General features: G+C 44.2%; 1 protein-coding gene across 12 annotated transcripts; it reads right to left on the bottom strand.

Moving 5' to 3' along the window:
* Nucleotides 1–1,363: 1,363 nt before the first annotated feature.
* Nucleotides 1,364–17,716, bottom strand: GPR61 (G protein-coupled receptor 61). Of its 12 annotated transcripts, none has more exons than XM_079980676.1 (4): nt 17,195–17,716; nt 12,439–12,833; nt 11,844–11,987; nt 1,364–3,220 (listed from the first exon to the last, which is right to left on the bottom strand). In XM_079980676.1, the coding sequence occupies exon 4, from the start codon at nt 2,859–2,861 to the stop codon at nt 1,503–1,505; it is 1,359 nt and encodes a 452-aa protein (XP_079836802.1). In that variant the 5' UTR covers nt 2,862–3,220; nt 11,844–11,987; nt 12,439–12,833; nt 17,195–17,716; the 3' UTR covers nt 1,364–1,502. The 12 variants fall into 12 exon arrangements, with proteins under 12 accessions (XP_079836802.1, XP_079836800.1, XP_079836796.1 ...); XM_079980674.1 differs by lacking the exon at nt 11,844–11,987 and having other exon boundaries at nt 12,439–12,565; nt 12,742–12,833; XM_079980670.1 differs by lacking the exon at nt 11,844–11,987 and having other exon boundaries at nt 17,181–17,716.
* Between the last annotated feature and the right edge of the window lie 7,883 nt (nt 17,717–25,599).

Genomic DNA, 25,599 nt, shown 5'->3' with positions numbered 1-25,599 from the left:
AGCATCCCAAGGGGAACATCAATCTTAATCAGGAGGTGTGAAGGATGGGACAGGAGGTAGGGAATAGATAGGGAGCTGAGGGACGATGACCCTCAATTCACCTTGCAGTCTGGAGACAGCAGGACCCCTAAGCCCAACTTTTAATCAATTGCTTGGTAGACTGTGTGGGAGGAAGAAGGCAGTTAATGATCAGGCTCCCTGCTGATTCTGGGTAAATATTACATGTACTGGGCCATCATCATCATCAATAAAATCTTTTCTAAGCTTGAGTTCCTAGATGTTGTTGAACTGCAACATCATCCCCAGCCAGCAAGGAGCAAGGTGATGGGGTGATGGGAATTGTATTCTGACAAGAATTTAAGGATCCAAGATGGAGGAGGCAGATGTACCTGACAGCCCAATTGGTCCACCTATTTTCCCAGCATGACATGCCTTCCCACTCCACCCACTACAGAAACACACGGGGAGTCTAGTGGGACAGGCTGCTAGGGAGAGGAGGCAGTGGGCTTCTGTGTGCTCCATGCATCAAGACCCTTTGCCTCCGCGCCACAGCCATCTTTTGCAAGAGCTCTTACATTTTCAAACTAGCAAACTCAGTAAGACAGGTGGCATTTACTTTCCCTTGCAGAAGTCAGTGGCTTTGGTTGACTGAAGACTCAGGTCAAGTGAGGCAAAACCTGGCTCCTGTCACTGATCTTGAGATTGCCAGTGTCTGGTTCACTTTCTGCCATAGAGCACGTTCCCCGTGCTTCACTGACTTCGGCAACAGAAAGGAAATACAGTCCTTCAAAGCTAAACGTTCCTAGTAGGACACCAAAATGGTTCTTTAAAATCTTCCTCCATCATAAAGTTCAGTTGTTCTGCTACAGCTGCCTCCATCCACTCCTGCATGGCTCAGTCATATGGGGCCCCAAGAACAATGGGCAACCTCACTCCATCCTTTAAGCCAAGGGACACCAGCTTAACAGAAGATAAATGCAGGGAGGGAGCCCTGCTTGGCAGGCCCTTTGTTCTGCAACAGGGCTAACTTTCCCCACACAGAAGTTCAAAGCAAATGATAACATTGCTAGGTGGCAGCTATCAAATAAACCTTTGTAAACTGGCAGGGGGTATGGATGGATGCTGCTGGACTCCAACTCCCATCAGCCCTTGCCAGCATGGCCAGTAGTCAGAGATGCCAGGAGTTGTAGTTCAGCAATATCTGGAGGGCCACAGGTTCTCCATCCCCGAGACAGATGGAAACTTCTGGTAGTCTTGAAACATGAGGCTGCTTCTGACTCCAACCCTTAAGAATGAGTTGAAATGCAAGTGGGGAGAACAGTTACCATCAAACGAAATGAAATGACTGAGATACTAGTAGGAGCTGTTTCTTGGAGCGATAAGTTCCCAAATGCCATGGCTGTATTTATTAAGTGCTCCCAATCTCCCCCGCCCTTCACCAGCTGCTATGTTCTGCATTATTTCACACACCAATGAAACTAGATTGTCAAGTGCAAAAAGAGCTACAACTCAGGTTTGGGTGAACGTGCAGCCCTGATGTAGCTGTCGGATACAGTGATGTCACTGTTCATGTGCTGGTCCAGGAACTCCGAGGTCTCTTCTGCAATTTGACCTGGGATCCGGAAATCAATGGTCGGCTGGTCCCTTTTAGGGCTAGGATGGGTAAGAGTGTTTCTGGCCTCAGCATTGCAACCTGTCCCTTGTAGGAACTGCAAGAAGTTCTCCTCAATGGAGCCTTCTCTGCTGGGTAACCTGAGGTCTTCCTCTGGTGGCTGCTTGAAGAAACAGGTGAGGTGCTTGCTCAGCTCTCCTCGGATCTGTCGATTGAGGCACCCGTAAAAGAAAGGATTGGAGGTGAAGGAAAAGTAGCCAATCCAAGTAACCACATTCTCTGTCTGCCGGCCGGGGAAATGGGAGCTCAGCACAGAGTAGAGATGAAAGGAGAAATATGGCAGCCAACAGAAGAGGAATTGGCCCCCCACGGCCAGGAGGATGATGACAGCTTTCCCACCCCCAAACGTCCTCTGAGGGGTAGTCTGAGGGGCTCCTGAACTAGTCACCATAGTGGATCTACTGCTAAGGGATTCTGACCGCTGCCGTGGGGTCTCCATCCAAGTGGGGAGTGGGCCATGGTGCATGGCAGCCACTCTGGCCACTTTGAACATGCTGCAGTAGACAACCAAAATGATGAGGACAGGCAGGAGGAAGTAGAAAAGGGCAAAGAAAGCCACAAAGAATTTGCAGTAGGCACTCCGACTCCACTGCAAGGTACAGCTCTGTCCCCCATAGGCTGCTGAACTACGGTCTTGGGAGAGCCAGCCCAGGATAGGGATGATGGACATGACCACAGCCTTGATCCAGATGCCAACCAGGACACAGACAACCAGGCCCACAGTCATTTTCACCTCGTAGCGCATGGGGTGCACCACATAGTAGTAGCGCTCAACGTTAATGGCCGAGATGGAGAGGATGCACATGGTGATGAAGCAGACACTCAAGAACAGGTAGATGTGGCATATGGCATCCCCAAAGGCCGTGCCGTCAAAGAAGGCTGAGCTGGACAGCATAGCCAGAGGCATCAGGGTGACGGCAGCCAGGAGATCCACCAGGCAGAGGTGGAACACAAAGACGAACTTCCTCAGTGCAGGTGTCTTGATGATGACCGTCATAATGGCTACATTGCCTACAATGGCTGTCAAGTCAATCAAGAGCATGAAGAAGAGGCCCACAGACTCAGAGGCCACATCTCTGGTCTTGGTGTCAAGGCTGGAATTGAGGAGCAGAGAGCTCTGGCTTGTCTGCAGCAGCCTCCTGATCCTGGTGGAATTCCGCACCCACTGGGTGGGGAGAGAAGGCTCCATGGAGAATAGCACCTCCCTTCACAAGTCCATCACCCATCCTATTCTGGGTCCCCAGGGAGTGAACAGAGAGAATTGACAGTGGCCGTGGAGAAGGAGCAACCCCAAACCCTGGAATCACATTCTTGCCAGTGTTAAGAGCAGAGCAGGAAAAGGGCTCTTATGTCTCCCGTTGCCATTCAGTTCTGTACGCCATTATGTTCTTAATTAAACACAGCCATTTTGCACCTCATTTTGATTGTGCTTCTTTAGATAGAATATCATGGCAATGCAAGAGGACCATGGGATTGGTTCTCGTGATGGAGAAGGGTCTCATTTTGCTGCATCTCATGACAGGCTTTCCCCCAGGCAAATGTCAGCACCTACAAAGAAACACAATTACAGATTAATGGCTTTGTCAGCCAAAGAGAAAGTCCTGAGATAGGTCTTGTTAAGTTCACATGGTGGTTCTTTGATAAATCCATAAACAACAAAGAAGACCTTTTTCATTTTGCTCCCACATTTCAGGCTACTGTGCAAGGAAGCTTATTTGCTTTCAGAGACCAGTGTGGATTGAGTAATCCTGCAGGTATTCACTGCAAAGGCTTAGCATTGAAATAGCACTTACAACCCCTGCTGTTAGCTGCATCAGAAATACCCTAGTTCTGATGGTATCTAAGCTCAGAGCAGGTTATGAGACCCCTTTCCTAGGGGGCTTTTTACAGCTCACTTTCTTTGACCAATGAACATGCCATTTCTACTCATCAGTTACAAGGGATCCAGGTGTCTCCCTCACCAAGTTGCTTTTCTATTGCAGCACTATACCTCAAACTGCAATTTGCTGCTACTGAGAAAATGTAGTTTTACCACCATTACTGAGAGTGGTTATGCAAGGCCTATAGGTGCTTATTGCAGCCGTTCTCAGACTGTGAGCTCCATTCAGATAATTCACAGAAAGGTAGGGGGAAAGCAGAAATATCAGCCCTGAGATTGATTTTCTCCTTCTTTTGACAATGCAGATAGAGGCTGTTTTGACCAGAGCTCTAACCTACATCCCATGGATTTCATAATACAGTGCTGGAGCAACATTCTAATTTCCCCCTTACAGGAGAAAAAACTATAAACACTTTAAAAAGCCCTTCTTAGCAGCCTGGACTAGCACACATGCACACACATACCACCTGTGATTTTCATGTTATAGCACTAGTCCTTGTGATGATGCTGGCATTGAAGAAGGGGGGAAAGTACAGTGGTACCTCGGTTTAAGAACAGACCTGTTTACGAACAATTTGATTTATGAACTCCGCAAAACCCGAAGTAGTGTCCCGGTTTGCAAACTTTACCTTGGTCTACGAATGGAAGCTGAACAGTAGAAGGCCACCGGTAGTGGGACTTCCGGAATGGATTAAATTCGTAAACTGAGGTACCACTGTAGTTAATGAAGGGATGCACTGAGATTTCCACCATGTTTCAAATGGCCCATGTGCTGGCCTGTTGGATAGTGCCTATGATGCAAATTATGATAGCTTACACATGACATTTTAAAAAACAGTTTACTAAATAAGCACTCACGTGCTTTACAGGTCTGGCATGGGAGCATTCATTCAATGTCTATAAATTAGAGCAGCCTTTCCCTCCCATGGCCGTTGTGCCATCTCTCCTGAACACCCCTTTATTTATGTTGCATTTATTTGTCCGTTTCCAGAAGAAAATGTCTCACAGTGACTCACAAATCCATAAATCACAAAACAACGGCGATCATTTAACACCAGATACATAAGGAAAATGCAACAAAGCAAAGACATTCTTTTTTTTTTTTTTTGGTTTGTGCGATTTGATTGTCCTCAGTTGGCCACTTTCTTTCTTTCTTTTTTTATATAATATTTATTAATAGTTTTTTAAAAAAATTATAACATAATAAACAAAACATACAAAAAAATCACATTTCATAACATATTTTCTTATCCTTTTTGGACTTCCTCACATCTCCCTCTCCTACATTCCAAAATATAAAAATTAATTCAGCAATTTATCACCTTGTCCCCACCTTATCTAATTTTCCAATGTTATATCTTAAATTTTAGATATATTCATTTGACTTTTTAAAACTTTTTAGTTTGGCCTAATCATTATCTAAAAGTTGATTTTTTCCTAAATTTAGCTTATCTTCATAGTTCAGTTTATCTAATTCAATGGTGCCAAGTTGTTTGTGATCAAGCATCCTCCTTAACATTCATACAGTTTACAATATTTTTGCAAATAGTCCTTAAATTTCTTCCAATCTTCTTCCACCGTCTCCTCTCCCAGGTCTTGAATTCTGCCAGTCATCTCAGCCAGTTCCATATAGTCTATCAGTTGCATCTGCCATTCTTCCAGTGTGGGTAGATCTTGGGTTTTCCAATGCTTAGCAACGAGTATCCTTGCTGCTATTGTTGCATACATAAAAAATGTTCGGTCATTCCTTAGCACCCTCTGGTCAACGATGCCCAAAAGGAAGGCCTCTGGTTTCTTAGGGAAGGTATACTTAAATACCTTTTTCAGCTCATTGTATATCATTTCCCAGAAGGCCTTAACCCTAGCCTAGGGCAAGTCCACCAGAGGTGAAAGAGCGTTCCTTCACTTTCCCTGCATTTCCAACACTTATTATCAGACAAGTGGTATATTTTTGCAAGTTTGACTGGGGTCATGTACCATCTATATATCATTTTCATTACATTTTCTTTCAAAGCATTACATGCAGTGAAATTCAGCCCAATGGTCCATAACTTTTCCCAGTCCTCAAACATAATATTATACCCAATGTCCTGTGCCCACTTTATCATAGCCGATTTAACCATTTCATCTTGTGTGTTCCATTTTAACAGCAAGTTATACATTCTTGAGAGTACCTTAGTCTTAGGCTCTAACAGTTCCGTTTCTAACTTCGATTTTTCCACCTGGAATCCTAACTTTTTATCAAGTTTAAAAACTTCTTTAATCTGAGCATAATGTAACCAATCTCGCACTTTGTCTTTCATTTTCTCCTGACTCTGCAATTTCCAATTATCTCCATCTTTTTCTAATATTTCCCAATACTTCGGCCATTTGGCCTCCATATTGAGTCTTTTCCGGGCCTTAGCTTCCAATGGTGAAAGCCACCTTGGAGTTTTGTTTTCCAATAAGTCTTTGTATTTTGTCCAGACATTAAACATTGCTTTTCTGACAATATGGTTCTTGAAATTCTTATTGATCTTAACCTTGTCATACCATAAATATGCATGCCAACCAAACGCATTGTCAAAACCTTCCAGATCTAGTACATCAGTGTCTTCGAGAAGCAGCCAATCTTTCAACCAGCAAAAAGCTGCTGATTCATAGTACAGCCTTAAGTCTGGCAGGGCAAAGCCCCCTCTTTCTTTCGCATCAGTTAATATCTTAAACTTAATTCTGGGCTTTTTGCCCTGCCAGACAAATTTAGAAATATCTCTCTGCCACTTCTGGAAGCACTCTGTTTTATCCACAATCTGTAATGTTTGAAATAAAAAAAGCATTTTCGGCAATACATTCATCTTTACAGCAGCAATTCAGCCTAACAAGGAAAGTTTCAATCTTGTCCAACTTTCTAAGTCTCTCTTAATTTCTGCCCAGCATTTCTCATAATTATCTTTAAATAGACTCAGATTTTTTGCTGTTATATTTACCCCTAGGTATTTTACTTTTTTAACCACGTTCAACTCTGTCTCTTTCTGAAACCGTTCTGACTCTGTAACTGTCAAGTTTTTCCCCAATACCTTAGTTTTCTGCTTATTTAACTTAAATCCCGCTACCCGACCAAACTCTTGAATTAATTGTAATACTTTTTTCGTGCTAGATTCTGGCTCCTGAAGGGTCAAAACTAGATCATCTGCAAACGCTTTAAGTTTATATTGTTTCGCTCCGACCTGAATACCTTCCACCAGCCGGTCCCCTCTGATCATGTTCAAGAGCACCTCCAGAACAGAGATAAATAACAGTGGGGAAATCGGGCAGCCTTGTCGTGTTCCTTTTTCAATTTTGAACTCTTCAGTAATCACATTGTTAACTATCAGTTTAGCCTTTTGTTCTGAATAAATTGCGTCAATCCCGTTCCCAAAACTCCGTCCCACCCCCATCCCTTCCAAATTTCCCTTCATAAATTTCCAAGAAATATTATCAAAGGCTTTCTCCGCATCTATAAAAATTAAAACTGCTTTTGTGTTGATATTTGTTTGCAAAAGTTCCAAAATGTCAATTATGTTCCTTGTGTTAGCAAACAAATGTCTTCCTGGGAGAAAGCCTGCCTGGTCTTTGTGAATTACCTGATTCAAGACTTTTTAAAATCTACTTGCTAATATGTCTGCAAATATTTTGTAATCCACGTTTAGGAGGGAGATGGGGCGGTAGTTCTTAAGTTGAGTCTTTTCAGTTTCCGATTTTGGTATCAATGTGATAAAAGCTTCTTTCCACGATTCCGGCGCCTTTTTCCCCTTCAAAATTTTGTTGCTAGCCTCCAGCATTGGTTGTATCAAATAATCTTTCAATGTCTTATAATACTTGGAGGTTAGTCCATCTGGCCCTGGAGATTTGCCCAATTGCATATTCTGAATAGCTTGTTCAATCTCTTGTCGTGTTATTTTAGAGTTCAAGATTACTCTATTTTCTTGTGACAATTTTGGTAATCCATTCTTTTTCAAAAATTGTTTTATCTCGTCCTCATCTTGTGGCCCTTGAGTATATAATTTTTTGAAGTATCTCTGGAAACACTTTCTAATGTCCACAGGGTTCTGAATGTTTCTTCCTTCAATCTCTAAATTTGTAACTGTGTTTAGTTTCTGTCTCTTTTTCAACTGCCATGCTAGCAGTTTCCCACATTTATTCGCCGAATCAAATGATCTTTGTTTCATTAATTTGAGTTTCCACTCTATTTCCTGGTTTATCAATTTAGAATACTGTGCTTGATGGAGTTTAATTTCTCTAAGAATCGGCTGTGACTTCGGATTAGATCTTAGCTTCTTCTCAAGTTCTTTGATTTTCTCCAAAATCTTATCTTTTTTCTCATTTTGTGTCCTTTTCTTTACAGCATTCTGTTGTATCAGGAACCCCCTCATCACGGCCTTACTTGCATCCCAGATGATTCTTTTTTCCACCGTAGTGTTCAAATTTATCTCAAAATAGTCCTTCAAAACTTTTTGGGCCTTCTTGGTAATCTCCTGATCTCTAAACAAATTGTCATTCATCTTCCATCTAAAGGAGCCGGCTGGTAGTAGTGTTATGTTCATCTTTACAGCATTATGGTCGGAGCAGGTCTTTGGGCAGATTTCCACCTTTCCAGTCTTAGGTGCCAGACCTCTAGATATCCATATTTGGTCGATTCTCGTCCATGTCAGTTGGGCTTCAGAAAAGAATGTTCCTTCTCTTCCCAGGGGGTTCTTTGTCCTCCAAATGTCAATCAAGTCCATGTTGTCAGTTAGTTCAAAAAAGGTCTTTGGTAGTCTTCCATCTTTTGTAAGATTTTGATTTTGTGACTTATCCATGTTGGTTGATACCACGCCATTCATATCTCCCATCATAATGATGTTGTCATAGTCCAGATAGTCCAGGACATTCTCATGCAACTTCTTATAAAATTCCGATTTCCCTTCATTTGGTGCATAAATTCCTAGTATCAAAAACTTCTCTCCTTGATAATGTATCTCTATTGCCAAAATTCTTCCTTGCTCATCTTTAAATAAAAATTTAGGTGATAGGCTCTCCTTTGCATAGATCACCACTCCTCTTTTCTTCACTCGGTCCAAAGATATAAATTCTTGGCCTAATCTTTTATTTATTAGCACTTTTCTATGGAGCCTTGTCACATGTGTTTCTTGCAGACAGATAATGTCCAATTGTTCTTTTTTCAATATATGAAATAATTTCCTCCTTTTTTCCGGAGAGTTGCACCCATTAATATTCCAGCTCAACAGTTGCAGAAACATCCTGAGCAAATCTGTTATTTCTCAGGGGGTGGTATCTTTTTCTCTGGATCTTCAGGTTCCAAGGGAGTAGGTACAGCAGATGCTCCAGGCCCCAAGGGTGTTTCGATTCCTTTCTGAAGGTCCTCTCCGTAAGCAATCAAAAATTTATCTCTATCTTCAAATGTTTTAATCTTGACTTTCTTCCCTCTGAAGGTGAAGGATAATCCCTGAGGAAATTCCCACCTTAAAATGATTGAATCACTCCTTAACAGTCTCACCAATTCAAGATAGGCGGATCTAAGGTCCAGCAGTTGTTTTGGGATATCTTTGTAAATTTCTGCTCTTTTATCCAAAATGTCCAGTGACTTTTCGTAGTGTAATCCCAAAATCTTGTCCCTTTCCTCCCTCGATCTCAAAGTTATCAAGCAATCTCTGGGCTTATCTTTCTTTGCAAATCTTCCAAGTCTGAAAGCCGATACAATTTTAAAATCCTTTTCTTCCTGTATAGACCAGAACTTGGAAAATTCTTTGGTCAGGAACTCAGCTAGGTTTTCTTCTTCAGCTTCTGGTATTGACCTTAATCTTAAATTATTTTCCCGGTTCCGCAGTTCTATCATAGACAAATACATCTGATGTTCTCCAACTTGTTTACGTAATGGTTTTACCTCTTGTTCTAATTTTTCAACTTTTTGGCTGGTAGCCTCAGCCAATTTACGATTCTCTTCAGAGGCCTCAGTTAACTGCCCAATTGCTTGTACGTTCTGTGCCACCTGTCCAGTTATTCTGTTTAGACAAGCTGTATTTTGATCAATTTTAGCTGTTTGTTCATCCGCTTTCTTGTCCAGAGATTCTACTCTTTTATCCAAGGATTCCAATTTTTCATAAATTTTCTCTAGGATTGAAGCAGTTGCTCCTGAGGCCATATCTTCCAACTGTAACTGCTCAGTTTCTTCTTCTTCCCCTGCCAACGGCAGAGTAGATACAATTTCTTCCTCCCCTGCTACCGGCAGAGTAGGTACAGATGATCTACGTGTCTGTAATGCTGAGGTTAAAGTTGTTTGTCTAGTTCTTACTCCCCTTTTTCTTGTGCCACTCATTCCAACTTTATCTAACAGTCAAGGTCAAGCTGAGTTGTTCCCATGAGAATTCCACAGCCCAAGAGTAAACAACCGTATAGGAGGAAAGGAAAGAGAAAGTAGAATAATGTCACTGCTGTAAGTCCAGAATCCTCTAGAGGGAGCTTACAATGTCTTGAGAGAAGAAGTCAAATCAAATAAAATCAATAAAGTCAAATTTAATGTCCATAGACCTTCAGTAGCTAGTGCTTAGCAGAGTTAGAATTGACAGCAAAACATTGTTTCTGACAAGTGTCAACTGGTGTTTCAAAGTAGCAAGTCTTAAAATGCTCTAAATGTTGCAAGTCCAAATCCACAATAGCCAAGTCTGCAAACTGACAGTTTTACTGTTCAGGCAGCTCAAGTACCTGGGCTTCTCAATCAAAATCTATAGTTCCCATAGCAGAAGATTATCACAATCCAAGTAAAGGTTAAATCCAGTAATTAAGTTAAATCTTTACTTTGTCTCAAAGCAGCTTCAATGGGTGCTCAAATCAGATGGTTTAAAAAACCTCTACAGTGGCCCCACTCCTCCAGCTCTTTTTGCTTTGAAATTTAAATAGCAGCGGAAGACGGACTTCCTTTTAACATCTCTCCGCTTTCAGCCAAATTTCCATTAATTTAGACTCCAATTTTAAAAAGTCCTTCCTTACTCACGGGTTGTTGCTTTTCAGTTCCGAACGTTCCAAGGAAAAAAGGTCAGCGCTCACCGGCAGCAGCTGCGCGGCTTCACTCTGCAGAGTAGCGATCGACTCACAGCGCCGCAACCCCTTCCACGATCTGAGGCTCCTTACGGGGTCTCTTCAACGTTTTGAGGGTCGCTCCTGGCGCCCGCCGAGTCCCAGGACCACAGGCTCTTGCTGCCTGTGGGTTTCAGACGCGGGTCTCCGCTCAAAGCAAAGACATTCTAGAAGTGCTCCAGTGCTTTTTACATCGCACTTTCTTTGACCAATAAACATGTCATTTCCACTCATCAGATCTTACCCCACACTACTAAAACTGTGACACTATGAAAGAGGTCAGACTATGAAAGAGGTCAGAAATAATACCACAGTTTGACCTCAATTGAAAGCCCGGAATGTCTATAGCATTTTGTTTCTATAATCAAAGTGAGGGCAAATACAGACATGGCTGCTCCTTTGCAGCAGAGTTCAATCCTGCCGCATATAATAGGTAGAATGAAAAATGCCTTATTAAAGAATCATAGGTGTGTAGTGGAATAAAGGCATAGAACCAAGCAGCAATAAAAACGAATATACCCAGGCAGTACAAAAAGTAACCTCTGAGGTCTGGGGGAGACTAACTGTGACTCGGATCCTCTGCTAGGCCAAGAAATCTTCTGTGCTCAGCAATGCACAGGTGTGGACCAGAGGGGGCATATGAAATGGGTAGGCCAATGTCACGGCCCCCAAACCTGCTCTCCCACATTACCTTAAGGAAGAAACAAATGATGAGAAAATATAGGTGCGGGGAAGGCTGAGCATCTCCCCTTGGGCCCTCTGGCCAGAGGACCTAACTCTTCTGCCCTCCTCAGACTCAGAGGATGGACCTTCTCCCTCAATAACATTTCATTTGTTTACACAGCATGGAAGTTATCACCTGTGGAATTGGACAACCAGCTCCTCAAAGAACTATAGTGTAGGCATTGTCAGAAAACATAATGCCTCAGAATGTCCCAGCTCTTGACTGAGGCTAACTTCACAAGCACACGATATATCTAAAGCACATTTGAAGCGCATTGCTTCCCCAAAGAACCCTGGGAACTATAGTTTGCCCATCACAGACCTATAGTTCCCGGTACCCTGACCTGAGTAAACTACAGTTCCCATGATTGATTGATTGATTATGGGGGGGGGAGCAAAATGCTTTAAACATATGGTGCGGATCCAACGAATATTGTCAACTAGCAAGGTCCACTGGGAGCTGTCCAGGGTCCTGACCTGTCTTTTGCTTCCACCACAAGCCCAGGACAGCTGGGAGGGCTGGTTCCTGCAGCTGTGCTACAGCAGAGTGCCTGCTAGTGGTGTATTCTGCTTTCTTTCCACAACATGTTCTTCTAGGTTGATGGGTGTGGCACAGACGTCCTGTGCAGGTGAGACAAGATGGGTGGGGGGTGGAACGTCCCCCTTGGACATTGATGGGTGCACCAGATCATGGCTGTCCTGCTTGGCTGGTTATCTGGCTGCCATCATGTGCTCTTCGCTCTTGTCAGTATTAAGCTGCCCCACTTCTCACACCCACCCACAGATTGGCTAAGTTGCCCCTTCTCATGCTGCAAACCAGATAGCTGCATGCAAGAGGGGGGAGTCTGCAAGGCCCCTGCCCCCCAACCTCCAGCAAACACAGGGAAAACACACACAGCATGGTAGTGGTGTTTATTGCATAGTTAGGGATAGGGCAGATTCTGAAAGGTAAAGACAGATGTCTGGCCTTGATGGTCAGTTGTTCCAGCAGGGTTCTTGTGCTGAGGGCAGTTGCAGGACAGCAGACAAAGTGTCCCCCGCAGCTTGGTGTCCATACTACAGATAGCATCACCTGTTGGCTGACCAGTGGCCATGGAGCTTGCCAGGGCACAGGAGTCCGCCTGGTGTGAGTATATTGATGGGTGATGTTGGACTTCCTTCACAGCCTGCATGGGATGGGGCAGTCCCATCCACTATGCCTGTGGAGAGCAAGAGGAGACATGGAATCAGCAAGCATCAAGCAGAGATCAGCAACTGGAGGGTTAGAGCGAGACTTTGGATGAGATGCAGTCTTTGCACATGGCAAATGGGATGAGGGGAGATATTGGAGGCTGCTGCTGCAGTTAGTACATTATCACAGCATTTCCCTGCTTACCTACATGCAGATCTCTGACCTGGCTACCCCAGTTGTTGAGTGGAGTTGGCTGTCTCTGTTTGGAATTCCAAGGCGACGTCTCTGTTGGGGTTCTAGGCAGAGGAGTATTAGCTTAGGTTTCCATCTGTGTTGCAAGGTCAGCTGTCTATGCAAAATGCTCCTTTTATGTGCACAGTACCCTTTCTGTCTCACCCTTGTGAGCAATAAGTGTGTACACCATGTACACCTGGGGACAGAAGGATATAATCCCATGCCACCTGAGGCCACATCTGTACCATAGAATCACAGAATCATAGAATCGTAGAGTTGGAAGAGACCACAAGGGCCATCGAGTCCAACACTCTGCCAAGCAGGAAACACCATCAGAGCACTCCTGACATATGGTTGTCAAGCCTCTGCTTAAAGACCTCCAAAGAAGGAGACTCCACCACACTCCTTGGCAGCAAATTCCACTGTCGAACAGCTCTTACTGTCAGGAAGTTCTTCCTAAGTTCTTCCCATGCATAGTAAAGCACTGTTATCCCACATTAATCAGTCATGGCTCCCTTCTCCAAAGAATCCTGGGAACTGTAGTTTAAGGGCATGGAGACTTGTTAGAGGCCCTCTATTCCCCACACAGAGCTGCAATTCCCAGAGTTCCCTGGGAAGAGAGACTGATTATTAAACCACACTGGGTATTGTACCTCTGCAAGGGGAATAAGGGGCCTTCTAACAAGTCTCAGCACTCTTTACAAAAGTCCGTTCCCAGGATTTTTCGGGGGAAGCCATGACCATTAAAGTAGCATAGTAGTGCTTTGAATCATCGACTCATATAGTATAGAATCAAACGTATAGTGCAGAAATGGTTTGAGTTACGGACTTCCTTTGTGGGGTTCCTAGCCCTCCCATCAGATGCCAATGAGATAAAGAACTAAACAACTTTTAGAAAACATCTGAAGGCAGCCCTGTTATTGGGAAGTTGTTAATGTTTGATGTTTTACTATCTTTTCATATGTGCTGGAAGCCGCCCAGAGTGGCAGGGGAAACCCAGCAAGATGGGCAGGGTAAAAATAATAAAATTAATATTATAGTGATGTGCCTTGATTGTATGGCATACCAGAGTACAGTTAGGGATAGGGGACCAATTTGCTCAGGTTCCCTTGAAGGCTGACCTACTCTGAATCAGTCATAAGTTGCATCTTCAGTACTGTCCTTCTTGGGACATTTGCCCTTTCAGGGAGCAAGAAGCCAACCTGCTAGCTGGTCTACCCCATTCCACGTATCCCTTGCTCTACAGTTGTGAACTGTTAGGTCAAAATAAGCAGACTACCATTTTCAGAACATGAAAAGAGTAGGTCTACATAGCATGCTAGTGAGCAAATGGTTAGTGAAAGCCAAATCTATGGGGTTGTACAACCCCACAAAAACATGTTGGGTATTTTTTAAACGTCATTTTATTGATTTTTTTTCTTATTTGACAAATACATCCACCGAAAACAATAAAATAACACAGAACCTCACATGCTCTACCCATGTTATTCATTTCAAAACTGCCGTACCACCCAGCTTACTCATATTTATATATTAAATGCCACACATCTCAATTTTGATGTGTCATAAAATTAACTCCCGAATAATATAATTTTCAGAAGTTCAAAATGAGATTTATCTGCCACTCTTGAAGTTGTTAGATAACAGGAGGAGAAAAAGAAAGCCAAGTGCTCTTACTAGGCCAGTGGGCGGTATTTGAGAATATGCTGCGGAATTAGGTATAAATGAAGCTCATGCCAACAGTGGGTCCACATACAGACCGATGCACAATCTACTTATGATTAATTACATTTGTTTCAGTCAATGCAACCCCTCTAAAGCCAGTGAAAATAAGTCAATCCTTTCAAGTTATGGATCAGCCCCCCACAATAATAATTTAGCACTCTTAAAACATCTGCAGTTGGAAAGTATCTGGTGGGAATCTTAAGTCAGCTGATAAAATCTCAGCACAAACCTCCATCAAGCAGAGTGAGCCAGTGGGGCTGGTCATTATGAGCAGTAGAAAATAAAAATAAAAATAAGGAATTCTGTAGACAGAAGACAACTGATATGAGAACTAATCTTTGTGTTCAGAGTCCTGGGACACTCAGAAATAAGAATCTCAATACAGACTAAGCTTTGGAGATACAGTTTTATCCTGAAGTTTCTTCCTTCCTATTTTGGGGTGTGCTTCGATCGTGTTGCAGTAAATTCAAGTTGCACAATTACAGCTGATAGGGTGGTCTTGCAAAAGTTCAGACGTCTTGTGATGATGATATATTAATTTTATATACCACCCTTTATCTAAGGGTTACAGGGCGGTTTACAGTATAAGTGTCAAGGAAAGTGATGGATAGAAAACACAGTTTGGGGCAACTCTTTGTTTGTCTCTCTGCAAGCAAATCAAGATGAGTGCTCAGTAAACAGGTTGTCCGGAAGCACCCTAGAAGTTCTTCCTTCCAGAATTCCCTTTGCCCTGCCAATCTAGTTTAAGTCCTGGGATAGACTAGCCTATGCTTAGTCCAGGGCATTCTGGAAATCCTGACCAAGGAATGGATGTGCCACAACCATTATACCAATGAATCTGGTTCAGAAGTAAAACATTCAGTTTTCCTAAATAGATTTCTTTATCCATTTGACCCCAAGAGTTCCCACACATGGGATTTCCATGTGCCTCAAATCCATATCAAGAGCCATAAGAGTGCACGACTTACCCGCCTGAGTTGCATAGAAACAGGAAACTTCAAGGACTGTGTTGCAACCCAGAAAACACCCTCCTCCTGCACACCAACTCAACAAATGTGCTTGAAACACAGAGCTGGGATTGAAATCAAAAAAGCACCTGGCTGGTGATAATAGTTTTGACTTGATCCCAAATCATGCAAGCAAAGTCATCTGTGTTCAGACTAGCTCTGCTACACCCATCCTGGCACAATAGCTGAAGCAAGGGCATGTCTAGTGTGTGGTCTGCTGCCTGGTCACCTAGTTTAGTGCTCCTCTGAAGCATTCCATGGTTGCAATGACCACTTGGGGGACATGGCATTATTGAACAGATCCTGCCCGGTGTGGCAGCTCCTCATTCCTTTCAGCGTCGCCATCAGAGGGGAACTTTGGGGCAGACGTTTCATCACCCACTTGGCAGCATGAACGGGAGGTCCCACCCAAGGGTGTAGCGTGGGCTGCCAGTGTCTGGAGCAGGGCAAGTGGTTCCCTGGGCAGCAGTCAGTTCCTTTGCTGGCCAGGGTCTAATCAAGGGAGTCTGTCCTTGCAAACAAGCCCCAACCTAGGAGCAGAGATAAGTCAGAGACCAGGAGCGCCACTGTGTTGCCTCACCCTCCTGTCCTTGCAACTCTGGGCAATGCACATGACTCAGGCACTGCTTTTCTGCCTTCCTCTTCCTCCTGCCCTCTTCTTTGGGTGAGTGTTGCACTCTCTCCCTCTCAGCCGGCACAAGTGTGGGGTGTGGGTGGGCATCCCTTCACCAGCCACAAGTAGTAGCAGGTGCCACCACTATCCAAGCCCTGAAGGCCCAGCTAGGGTTTGGCTTCCCTCCCCATGGCTCCAGCCTTGATGAGGGAACCTGTCGTGGGGGCACTTGGTTGTGCACCCTCCAAAATTTGCACCTGGGACCACCGCCCTCCTGGCCCACCCTTGCTATGCCACTGGTCCCACCCCAAACACAGCAGAACTGGCATGCCACATTTCAAAGTAAGCAATGAGCTACACCTTGCTGCCTAAAGCTCTGTGGGGCCATGAAGTCCAGGTCTAAAATGACTGAACTCCTCTTCTTCCCCATCGCTTCTCTTGTCTCATGCAGCATCTTCTTTCTACAGAGCAAAGAGGCATGGAAGCTGCAAGCCTGCTCTGCGATGTCCGCCCTGATCAGACCATGAAAAGAAGAGTCTGTATCCCACTGCATATCTACGTCCAACCACAGACATCCGGCCTTCTCCCTCGAATTGCCAGATGACCTTTCATTGATAGGATGCCCCTTTAAGAAAAAAGTGCTGCTCTTTATCTCATCATTGCACATCATAGGTTTCCCTCATTCCCATACTTCACACTTCCACATGTATGCTCCATATTTCAGGAAATGAATGGCCCAAGTCTCTGAATTGCTTACCTGGCATGCCTCCTGATTCAGAAGCGATTACACAGGTAGGTGCAGCTCTATATAGCCACACAACAGGATCTGCTCCATCTAGAAGGGACACCCACTCTCTCACACATAGACCAACACCCTCCTCCCCAATTCCTGCTCACATGGGTTTCTGCTGTGCTGCCTTCAGTCTTGCAAGACAAAGAGCTCTCAAGTGCTGGACTTTTAATTTCTTCCAATGGAAATATCAACAGACAGTTTCCCACCCTGGGGGGAGGAGGAGGCTGCCGCTCCTGCTGCTCACACCCTCCTCCTGCTGGGTCCTCCTTACCTTGAGCTACCCACCTGTCCAGTGCTTGGAGACCCACCTTACTACCAGTAGGCCTCAGCTTGTGCCAGGAGGGAGGAGAGCAAGGATCTTGCAATCGGAGGGGAATCAAGGCTGGTCCTGTTCATTCCTCTGCCCTACTGCTGGCAGATTAGCTCCTAGTTTCACATGCAAGAAGGAGCCTACCTGCAAAGCTCAGGCTCTCGTTGCTCTTTCCATTTAAGTGCATACATAGATTTGAGTCCCCATGTTTCGCCTCCCCGGTGCTTATGCCTGTATCCATCTCAGCTTCTTGGGGAGAATGGACCGGCTATATGCTTTTCTTCCACCGAACAGCACATACTAGGCACCTGGGCGATAGGAAAGCACTGGCAATAACCTACCATAGAAGTCTGCATGCTGCTGCCTGGCTACACCGTTGCCTATTCCCTTCTCTCTAATCCAGACTTCAGTTCTCATACCTTCCCTGTGCAGGCTTCCAGCATACTGGGTACCTCTCTGCTGCTTCTTCTCCACTGTAGCTGATGCACAGATCCACTGCAGTGAAGGGTGAGAGGCAGCCAGAGTGTGTCAGCTTCTGGGTCCTAGAAGCCTCCTCATTCCTGTTTCAGGATCCCAGGTTTTCCATGTGCATGGCCTGATATTTCAAAAGGGTAAGTAGGGATATGAAGTCCCAACTTTAGAAATGCTTGAGGGTGGCTAAAGCATCCCCTCTCCGGCTGTCTTTCATTGGCTGGTGAAGACATTTTAAAAATTAGCAGGATTTTTGCCTTGCTAAGTACCTGGTGTTTCATTTCCAGCTTGTATTTCATCTGTGATCTCTGTCTCTGTCGTATCTGCTGTAGTTCTATTTAATGCATTGTTTCATTATATGGTGTTGCAAGCTGTCCTGAGCAGTGCATAGGCATTAGGGCAGGATGGAAATTTCTATACAAATAAGTTAAAAAGATCCAGCTGTAGCTCTCAGAAACCACTATTTAATCATCAATAACTAATCTAAATCGAGGAACAGAGGAAACTGCCTCTGGAAACACAGCCTGTTGGTGCATCTAGCTCAGCTTTATCAACACTGACTGACAATGGCTTTCCTGGATTTCAGACCAGGGATATTTCCACACCTAACTAGAGATGCCAGGGACTGAAACTTCAGCCATATTCTGAAGTTTCTGCATGCAGAGCAGATGCGCTGTGGTCCTTCCCAATGTTTTGTGGAGTTTTCCCACCTCTCTCCCTTCTTCCCTTTAGTTACAGGGGCGCACTATGCAGAAGGTGTTGGCTCTTTGCAAACCACAAGCGCTATGAATTTGCTTTTAAAGCCAAGATTTTCACACAGGCACACCTACATGACAAAATCTCTGCTGGAGCTCTGAAGAGGTGAGGGCTGCTCTGCTCCCTTGGCCCCTGCTTAGTGCTGTGGGGCAAGGGCTGGATTCAAACATATCCTGCTTCCTCTACACAGAGCAGATGGAGCATCTCTGGGAGTGAAGACATATGACCTGACAGGTTCCTGGTTACAGCTGCAGTTTCCTGGCAGCAACTCACATGAGTGCAATCCTACATTTTATGTTTTATTTTTTTGGCCTCTCCACTCGAGCAAAGATTGCTGAAAAGCAGTGGCTGAATCCAAGGATGTGTCAGTTCAGTAGTTACTTCCTCTGTACAGCTGTATTCCTGGCAGTCATGACAGGGAATGATGGAAGCGGCAAACTTTTGAATACTTTCATAAATCAGAACCATTTGTCCTTTTGGAAAATTATCCAGTAAAGTGTGACCATTAAATCTAGCACATTCAGCTTATGGGAGGGCTGGCCCTACCATTAAGAAGAGTGAGGAACTTTCCTCAGGTGGCAGATGCTGAGGCAGGGCAGCATCTCAATCTTTTGGAAAGACTGAGCTGTGTGCCATGCAATCCTGTTGCCCTCAAATTCAGTGGAAGATGCTGTCCCTTTGCCAGTGCTGAAGTGACTTTCAGCGGCTAGTCTAGTTGGCTTCTGTAGGTGGAATAGGGCATGATCTTGTCCTTTGCCTCAGGCAGCAAAATGCCTTGGGTCAGCCCTGCCAATGAAAGCAGCATTTCCTAACACCAGACAAAGACATTGTGTGATGGATCCTGTTCTGACCACAGTTGCTAACTGTTCCCTTGGCGTTGGGCGTTTTTATAGCTGAAATAAAAAATCACAATGACACACCCATGGAGTGTCATTAGAGTTCATTTTTCTGTCTAGTCAAGTTGCATGAAATCAGTTTCAATCCGTTACCCCTGAGGATGTGGACAAGCTGCTTGGACGCGTGAAACCAACCACCTGTCTCCTGGATCCTTGCCCATCCTGGCTAATAAAAGCAAGCCGGGAAGGACTGGGCGATGGGCTCTGCGGGGTGGTGAATGCTTCCCTCTGTGAGGGAACATCCCCAGATCCACTGAAAGAGGCGGTCATTAAACCGCTTCTTAAAAAACCATCTTTAGACCCGGCCAGTATGGCCAACTATCGCCCAGTCTCAAATCTTCCATTCTTGGGCAAGGTGATTGAGCGCGTGGTTGCTGAACAACTCCAGGCATGCCTGGAGGATGCGGACCATTTAGATCCCTTCCAATCGGGATTCAGGCCTCATCATGGGACTGAAACTGCCTTGGTCGCGCTGGTTGATGATCTCCGGCGAGCTAGGGACAAAGGTGAGAGTTGTTTCCTAGTTCTGCTGGATCTCTCAGCGGCCTTTGATACAATCGACCATAACATCCTTCTGGACCATCTAGAGGGGCTGGGAGCTGGGGGCACTGTTATACAGTGGTTTCGCTCCTTCCTCCTGGGCCGTGTTCAGAAAGTGGTGGTGGGGGATGAGTGTTCAGACCCAATTGTGGGGTGCCTCAGGGTTCCGTCCTCTCCCCCATGCTTTTTAACATCTATATGAAGCCGCTGGGAGAGATCATCAGGGGGTTTGGACTGGGTGTCCATCAATATGCAGATGATACCCAGCTCTACCTCTCTTTCAAATCAGAACCAGTGAAGGTGGTGAAGGTCCTGTGTGAGTGCGTGGAGGCGGTTGGAGGATGGATGGCGGCTAATGGATTGAGGTTGAATCCTGACAAGACAGAAGTACTGTTTTTGGGGGACAGGGGGCGGGCTGGTGTGGAGGACTCCCTGGTCCTGAATAGGGTAACTGTGCCCCTGAAGGACCAGGTGCGCAGCCTGGGAGTCATTTTGGACTCACAGCTGTCCATGGAGGCGCAGGTCAATTCTGTATCCAGGGCAGCTGTCTACCAACTCCACCTGGTACGCAGGCTGAGACCCTTTCTGCCCGCGGACTGTCTCGCCAGAGTGGTGCATGCTCTAGTTATCTCCCGCTTGGACTACTGCAATGCGCTCTACGTGGGGCTACCTTTGAAGGTGACTCGGAAACTACAACTAATCCAGAATGCGGCAGCTAGACTGGTGACTGGGGGCAGCCGCCGAGACCACATAACACCGGTCTTGAAAGACCTACATTGGCTCCCAGTACGTTTCCGAGCACAGTTCAAAGTGCTGGTGTTGACCTTTAAAGCCCTAAACGGCCTCGGCCCAGTATACCTGAAGGAGCGTCTCCACCCCCATCGTTCTGCCCGGACGCTGAGGTCCAGCGCCGAGGGCCTTCTGGCGGTTCCCTCATTGCGAGAAGCAAAGCTACAGGGAACCAGGCAGAGGGCCTTCTCGGTAGTGGCGCCCGCCCTGTGGAACGCCCTCCCATCAGATGTCAAAGCGATAAATAACTACCTGACATTCGGAAGACATCTTAAGGCAGCCCTGTTCAGGGAAGCTTTTAATCTGTGATATTTTAGTGTATTTTTGGTTTTTATGGAAGCCACCCAGAGTGGCTGGGGAAACCCAGCCAGATGGGCAGGGTACAAATAATAAATTATTATTATTATTATTATTATTATTATTATTAAGAGACAGGAAAATAACATACCCTCTGGAATGTAACAACTGAAGTTGTTTCTCTTTTTGCTTCATGGTACTGCAAATCCTTACCTGCTGCCTTGCGGAACATCTTCAGGAGTAAACCCTACAGAAATCTGCTTAGCATCCCAAAGATGGTTGTATGCCTCTTTCTGGCAACTCCTTCAGTCAAGCTGGTGCAAAACATATTGCTCTGCTTTCTTTTGGACCACATCAGTTGGCTGAGGGGATGGGTCTTGTTGTCTGGGTAGCACACTACCTCCATACACACTGCCCAGGCTTGCACCCCAGAGAGGTCACTCCAGTGCTGCTAATGCAGCAAAAACAACATAGGAGGCAGCAGTTACAAGTCTGTGCAGCCACAGCAGGTGCTGTGATTCTCCAGTGGCTTGACTTCACCTCTGGAGATGCACACCATTGCTTCTTGAGACAGATGGAGGCCAACCACAGCTACAAATCCCATATTAATTTACAGTGGTACCTCGGTTTATGAACAGTCCTGTTTACAAGCTATTCAGTTTACGAACTCTGCAAAACCAGAAGTAGTGTTCTGGTTTGCAAACTTTACCTTGGTCTATGAATGGAAGCAGAACAGTGGAAGGGCACCTGTGGTGGGAGGCCTCATTAGGGAAAGCGCACCTCGGTTTAAGAATGGATTTGGTTTAAGAACAGACTTCAGGAACAGATTAAGTTCGTAAACCGAGGTACCACTGTATAAGGCTGTGCCACTTTCCACAGTTCAAAACTGTCTAAAGCAGAATTTGTAAGAAAACACTTGGGCCTAATTTGATCAATAGAATGTGTGGTATCTGGTGGGCAGGACCTGTGTGTTTTGCTCTGAGACCAACGGCCTCTTCCTGTTTCTTGCCTCAGTCTTGCCTCATGTTATTGTATTTAGTTTCTCTCATTATGTTATTTTGCTACTGTTTTGTTTATTATTCGAGCTTAGTTTACATTACGTGAGCCACTTATTTTTCTCAAAGAAAAAGAAGCTCTGCTGAAGGAAAGTATGGAATGTCCTAAACTGTGAGTGAGGGGATATTCCCAGTTTGCCTGGATTGATTTTGTTAATCATCCCCCCACCTCCACAACAGAATTCGCCAAAGTGCTGCCCTCCAGATGTTGGTGCACTACAAGTCCCATCACCCCTGACTACTGGTCGTGCTGGTTGGGGCCGAAGGGAGTTGTAGTCCAACATCTTCTGAAGGGCATCATATTGACTAACCCTCATCTAAGGCAACATTTGCTGTTTCCATTTGTGTTCATATCATCACTGGCTGAACTGTTCCAGTACCCAATTACCTATTTAAAGATATATCCTCTCTTGCAAAGCACTGCTCCTGATGACACTTTGGGCACCAACTCTTTGATTGCAACCATCTCCTTTCTGCACAGTCTTCACAAGAGTGTACAATAAATGTACTTTTTCTTTTCATTGTACCCCCTTCAAGGTTGCACTTCTGTTCTTAGGATACTGCATTTTCTAACAGAGCGTGATTTTTGTACATGGCGAAATGTCATACATTCCTGAGGCTGCACTTCTCTTTGCTGTTGTGTGTTTGCTGTGTAGGATGTTGTGAAGCCCTCTTTCCTGAGTTCCAGGAGACAGAACCATGCAAGAGTCCAGTTCCAGGATAGTAAAACAGACAGGCTAGAATTTAATGAATTGGTACATTGAGTATATGTGATGAATGAACACCTTAATTTTTTTTTTTTAGCAGATAATATTTATTAAAGTTTTGAAAGTTACAGAAAGGAAAAAGAAAAAGAGTTAAACATAACAAAACCATACAATACAATACAAAAACAAAAACATTACATATACATGACAAAAATAAAACAAAAACAATTTTAAAAAAAGAAAAAAGAAACACAACCTATACTTTCAATGTTATTAACTTTCTTTTACTTGTTTCAGCGACCTCCTCACACCTCCTTTTTTTGTATTCCACTTCGATTAATTGTTTCAGCAAATCCTTTCCATCTTCCTCAAACTTCTGTCCTATCATTTAACTTAACAAATTCTAACATTTTTTCCTTTAATCCAATTACAATCTATTATACTTAATTCTTTATAACATTTCTGCTAAAGCCATGTAACTTCATTCCAACATCTTTCTAACATTCCTTAATTTTACAGTATTTCTGAAGATAATCTTTAAATTTCTTCCAATCTTCTTCCACCGACTCTTCTCCCTGGTCTCGGATTCTGCCAGTTGAATGAACACCTTAATTTTAAGGTTGTTGGCATCCCTCTGTCTCAAGATACATTGCAGAGCACCTCCGGGGTGAAGCCAGACTGCTGCATGACTTCCCCAGGAAGCAAACCTGGGCAGTGCGCATGGAGGTCCAGAGGACAATAACCTGCTCTTGGCCTCGCTGATGTGGTCCTAAAGAAAGCAGAGCAATACATTTGGTACCAGCTTGGCTGCAGGAGTTGCTTGAAAGTGTACAAGGCACAATCCAACCGTTTTAGGGACTCCGCTTCAGATTTGTGTAGGGTTTACTCCTTAGCCTTTTCTCCTCTCAAAGCTGTCCTGCAAGGAAGCAGAGGTTTGGGACTAGCGTTTTCCTTCTCCTGGATGGGCTACCTTCCCAGGTGGATGAGTACCCCAACCCCCCCCCCCCACCAAATATGCATTAACTGAAGAAGACAAAATGTTCCATCTTGGAACAAATGTCAAATTGGCATTAGCTGTGCAACATTATTTCTGTCAAAGATTAATGGAAAAATATTTACTGTTTCCAGTGAAGAAAGAATCTGTTCCCTATTTTGGATAGTATATTTCTTGGAAGTTTATTTACTGCTGCAATATTTATTATCACAACCCACTGTAAATGAAATAAAATTTGATAATAATAATATCTGCCAGATGGGATTCCACTGAGTTTTAAACCATTGCAAAGAGTTTGTCCTGCTTTTATTGTACTGTGATTTTTTAAAAAAAAACAGAGAATGTTTGTTATGAGGTAGCATTCAAAAATATAAATAAGGTATGCAAATAAAATAATAAAAAATGAAAATTACATTTTGTTAATATGAAAGCAAACTTAACAAAATTTAGTTCTGTTAATATTAAGCAAATATCTGGAAAAAAAGAGACAGAGCAAAGCTTTTTGTCCAATTTAGCTGTGGAAGCTTTCAACATCTTTAATGTTGCACAAAGTTTTGCATTCCCACCACCCAACAAGTCCAGGATGTAGAGCTCAAAGGTGCTACAGGTAACTTCCACACTGGGAATTGGCTGTTACACACTTTTTATGGAGCTTCTACATAATGCCATGAACAAAGCATCCATCCCTCTCCCATGTTTTCTCTGTTTGGTTTCTGTTTTTCAAGACAAACATTTTTCATCCCAGAAAATAGGACTTCTTAAAAGCAAGCAAACAAACAAAACAACAACCAGTGGAATATCTGTAGAATTTCCCTATATATAGATGGACCATCACACTGCTATTCTGGCTTATTAGACTGCTCTGGACATTTTCTATATAATGTTCTAGCCATGTCCTTCTCTGTGCTCTGTCTCTCCTCTCTCACTTTAACCCTTCTCTTTCCAAGCAACATTGCCTTAAATCCAGGGCTTTTTTATGGGGGAACTCACCAGAACTCAGTTCCGGCACCTCTTAGGTGGGTGTCATTGCCAGTCTAAGAGAAAGAGGCAAGCGTTCATGGTGAGTTCTGGCACCTTTTTCTAGAAAAATAGCACTGCTTAAATGCATTCCTTTTCTCTCCCCTTACCCCCCCCCCTCCACTACACTGCAGCACTGAGTGGTATTATAGAAAGCTCTTATGAGTCCTTGATCAAATTTCAGTATCAGGATTCAGTAGTGTCGGAATTTGCTGGTCTGGCTTATATAGGTTGAAGGAGAACACATAGATATAACACATTAAGGATGGATAACCAAAAAGTGTTTTCCGCTCAGCCGTTAGAGTACAAAAATCATGGGAACAATGAACCCTTTTTGTTTGAAAATGAACCTAGCAAGCTTTTGAAGCACACTGCATGATATGTGTTTAAATCTGGTGCTTCAGCAGCGCTCTTGTGGCTAAGGTCTATTCTTTCCCTTACAATGTTGTTCTCATATCTGGAACAGAGAGGGCAACAGGATGATAAAGTTCCAAAGAAAGCCTTCTCTTTAAAAGGTTCACTTAAGGTTGGGGTCTCTGTTATTCTTAACACCACCTTGTCAAGCTGGTACCCTCTAATGGTTTGGCCTACAACTCCCATCAGCCCCAGCAAGCACAGCTGAAACCCTCCAAGTGTCCCTATTTTCCAGGGATGTCCCCAACTTAGAGAAACCATCCCAGTTTCTGATTTGATTCCGGAATGTCCCACTTTTCCTTAGGATGTCCGTATTTTTCATTGGAGAAATGTTGGAGGGTATGGACTTAACCAACCCCTGAGCCATCTGAAGGCAATCCTGTATAGGGAAGGTTTTTTTAAAAAAATGTTTAATGTTTCATTCTGTTGTTATATAAGTTGGAC

The sequence above is a fragment of the Podarcis cretensis genome (genome assembly GCF_951804945.1).
Source record: "Podarcis cretensis genome assembly, chromosome: 6".
Lineage (NCBI taxonomy): Eukaryota > Metazoa > Chordata > Lepidosauria > Squamata > Lacertidae > Podarcis > Podarcis cretensis.
The sequence above is the reverse complement of the archived record's forward strand: the minus strand, read 5'-3'. Positions and strand labels throughout refer to the sequence as shown.

Coding starts and splice junctions, on each gene's coding strand:
- GPR61 (XM_079980670.1), bottom strand. CDS start 2,861: ATGGAGCCTTCTCTCCCCACCCAGTGGGTGCGGAATTCCACCAGGATC.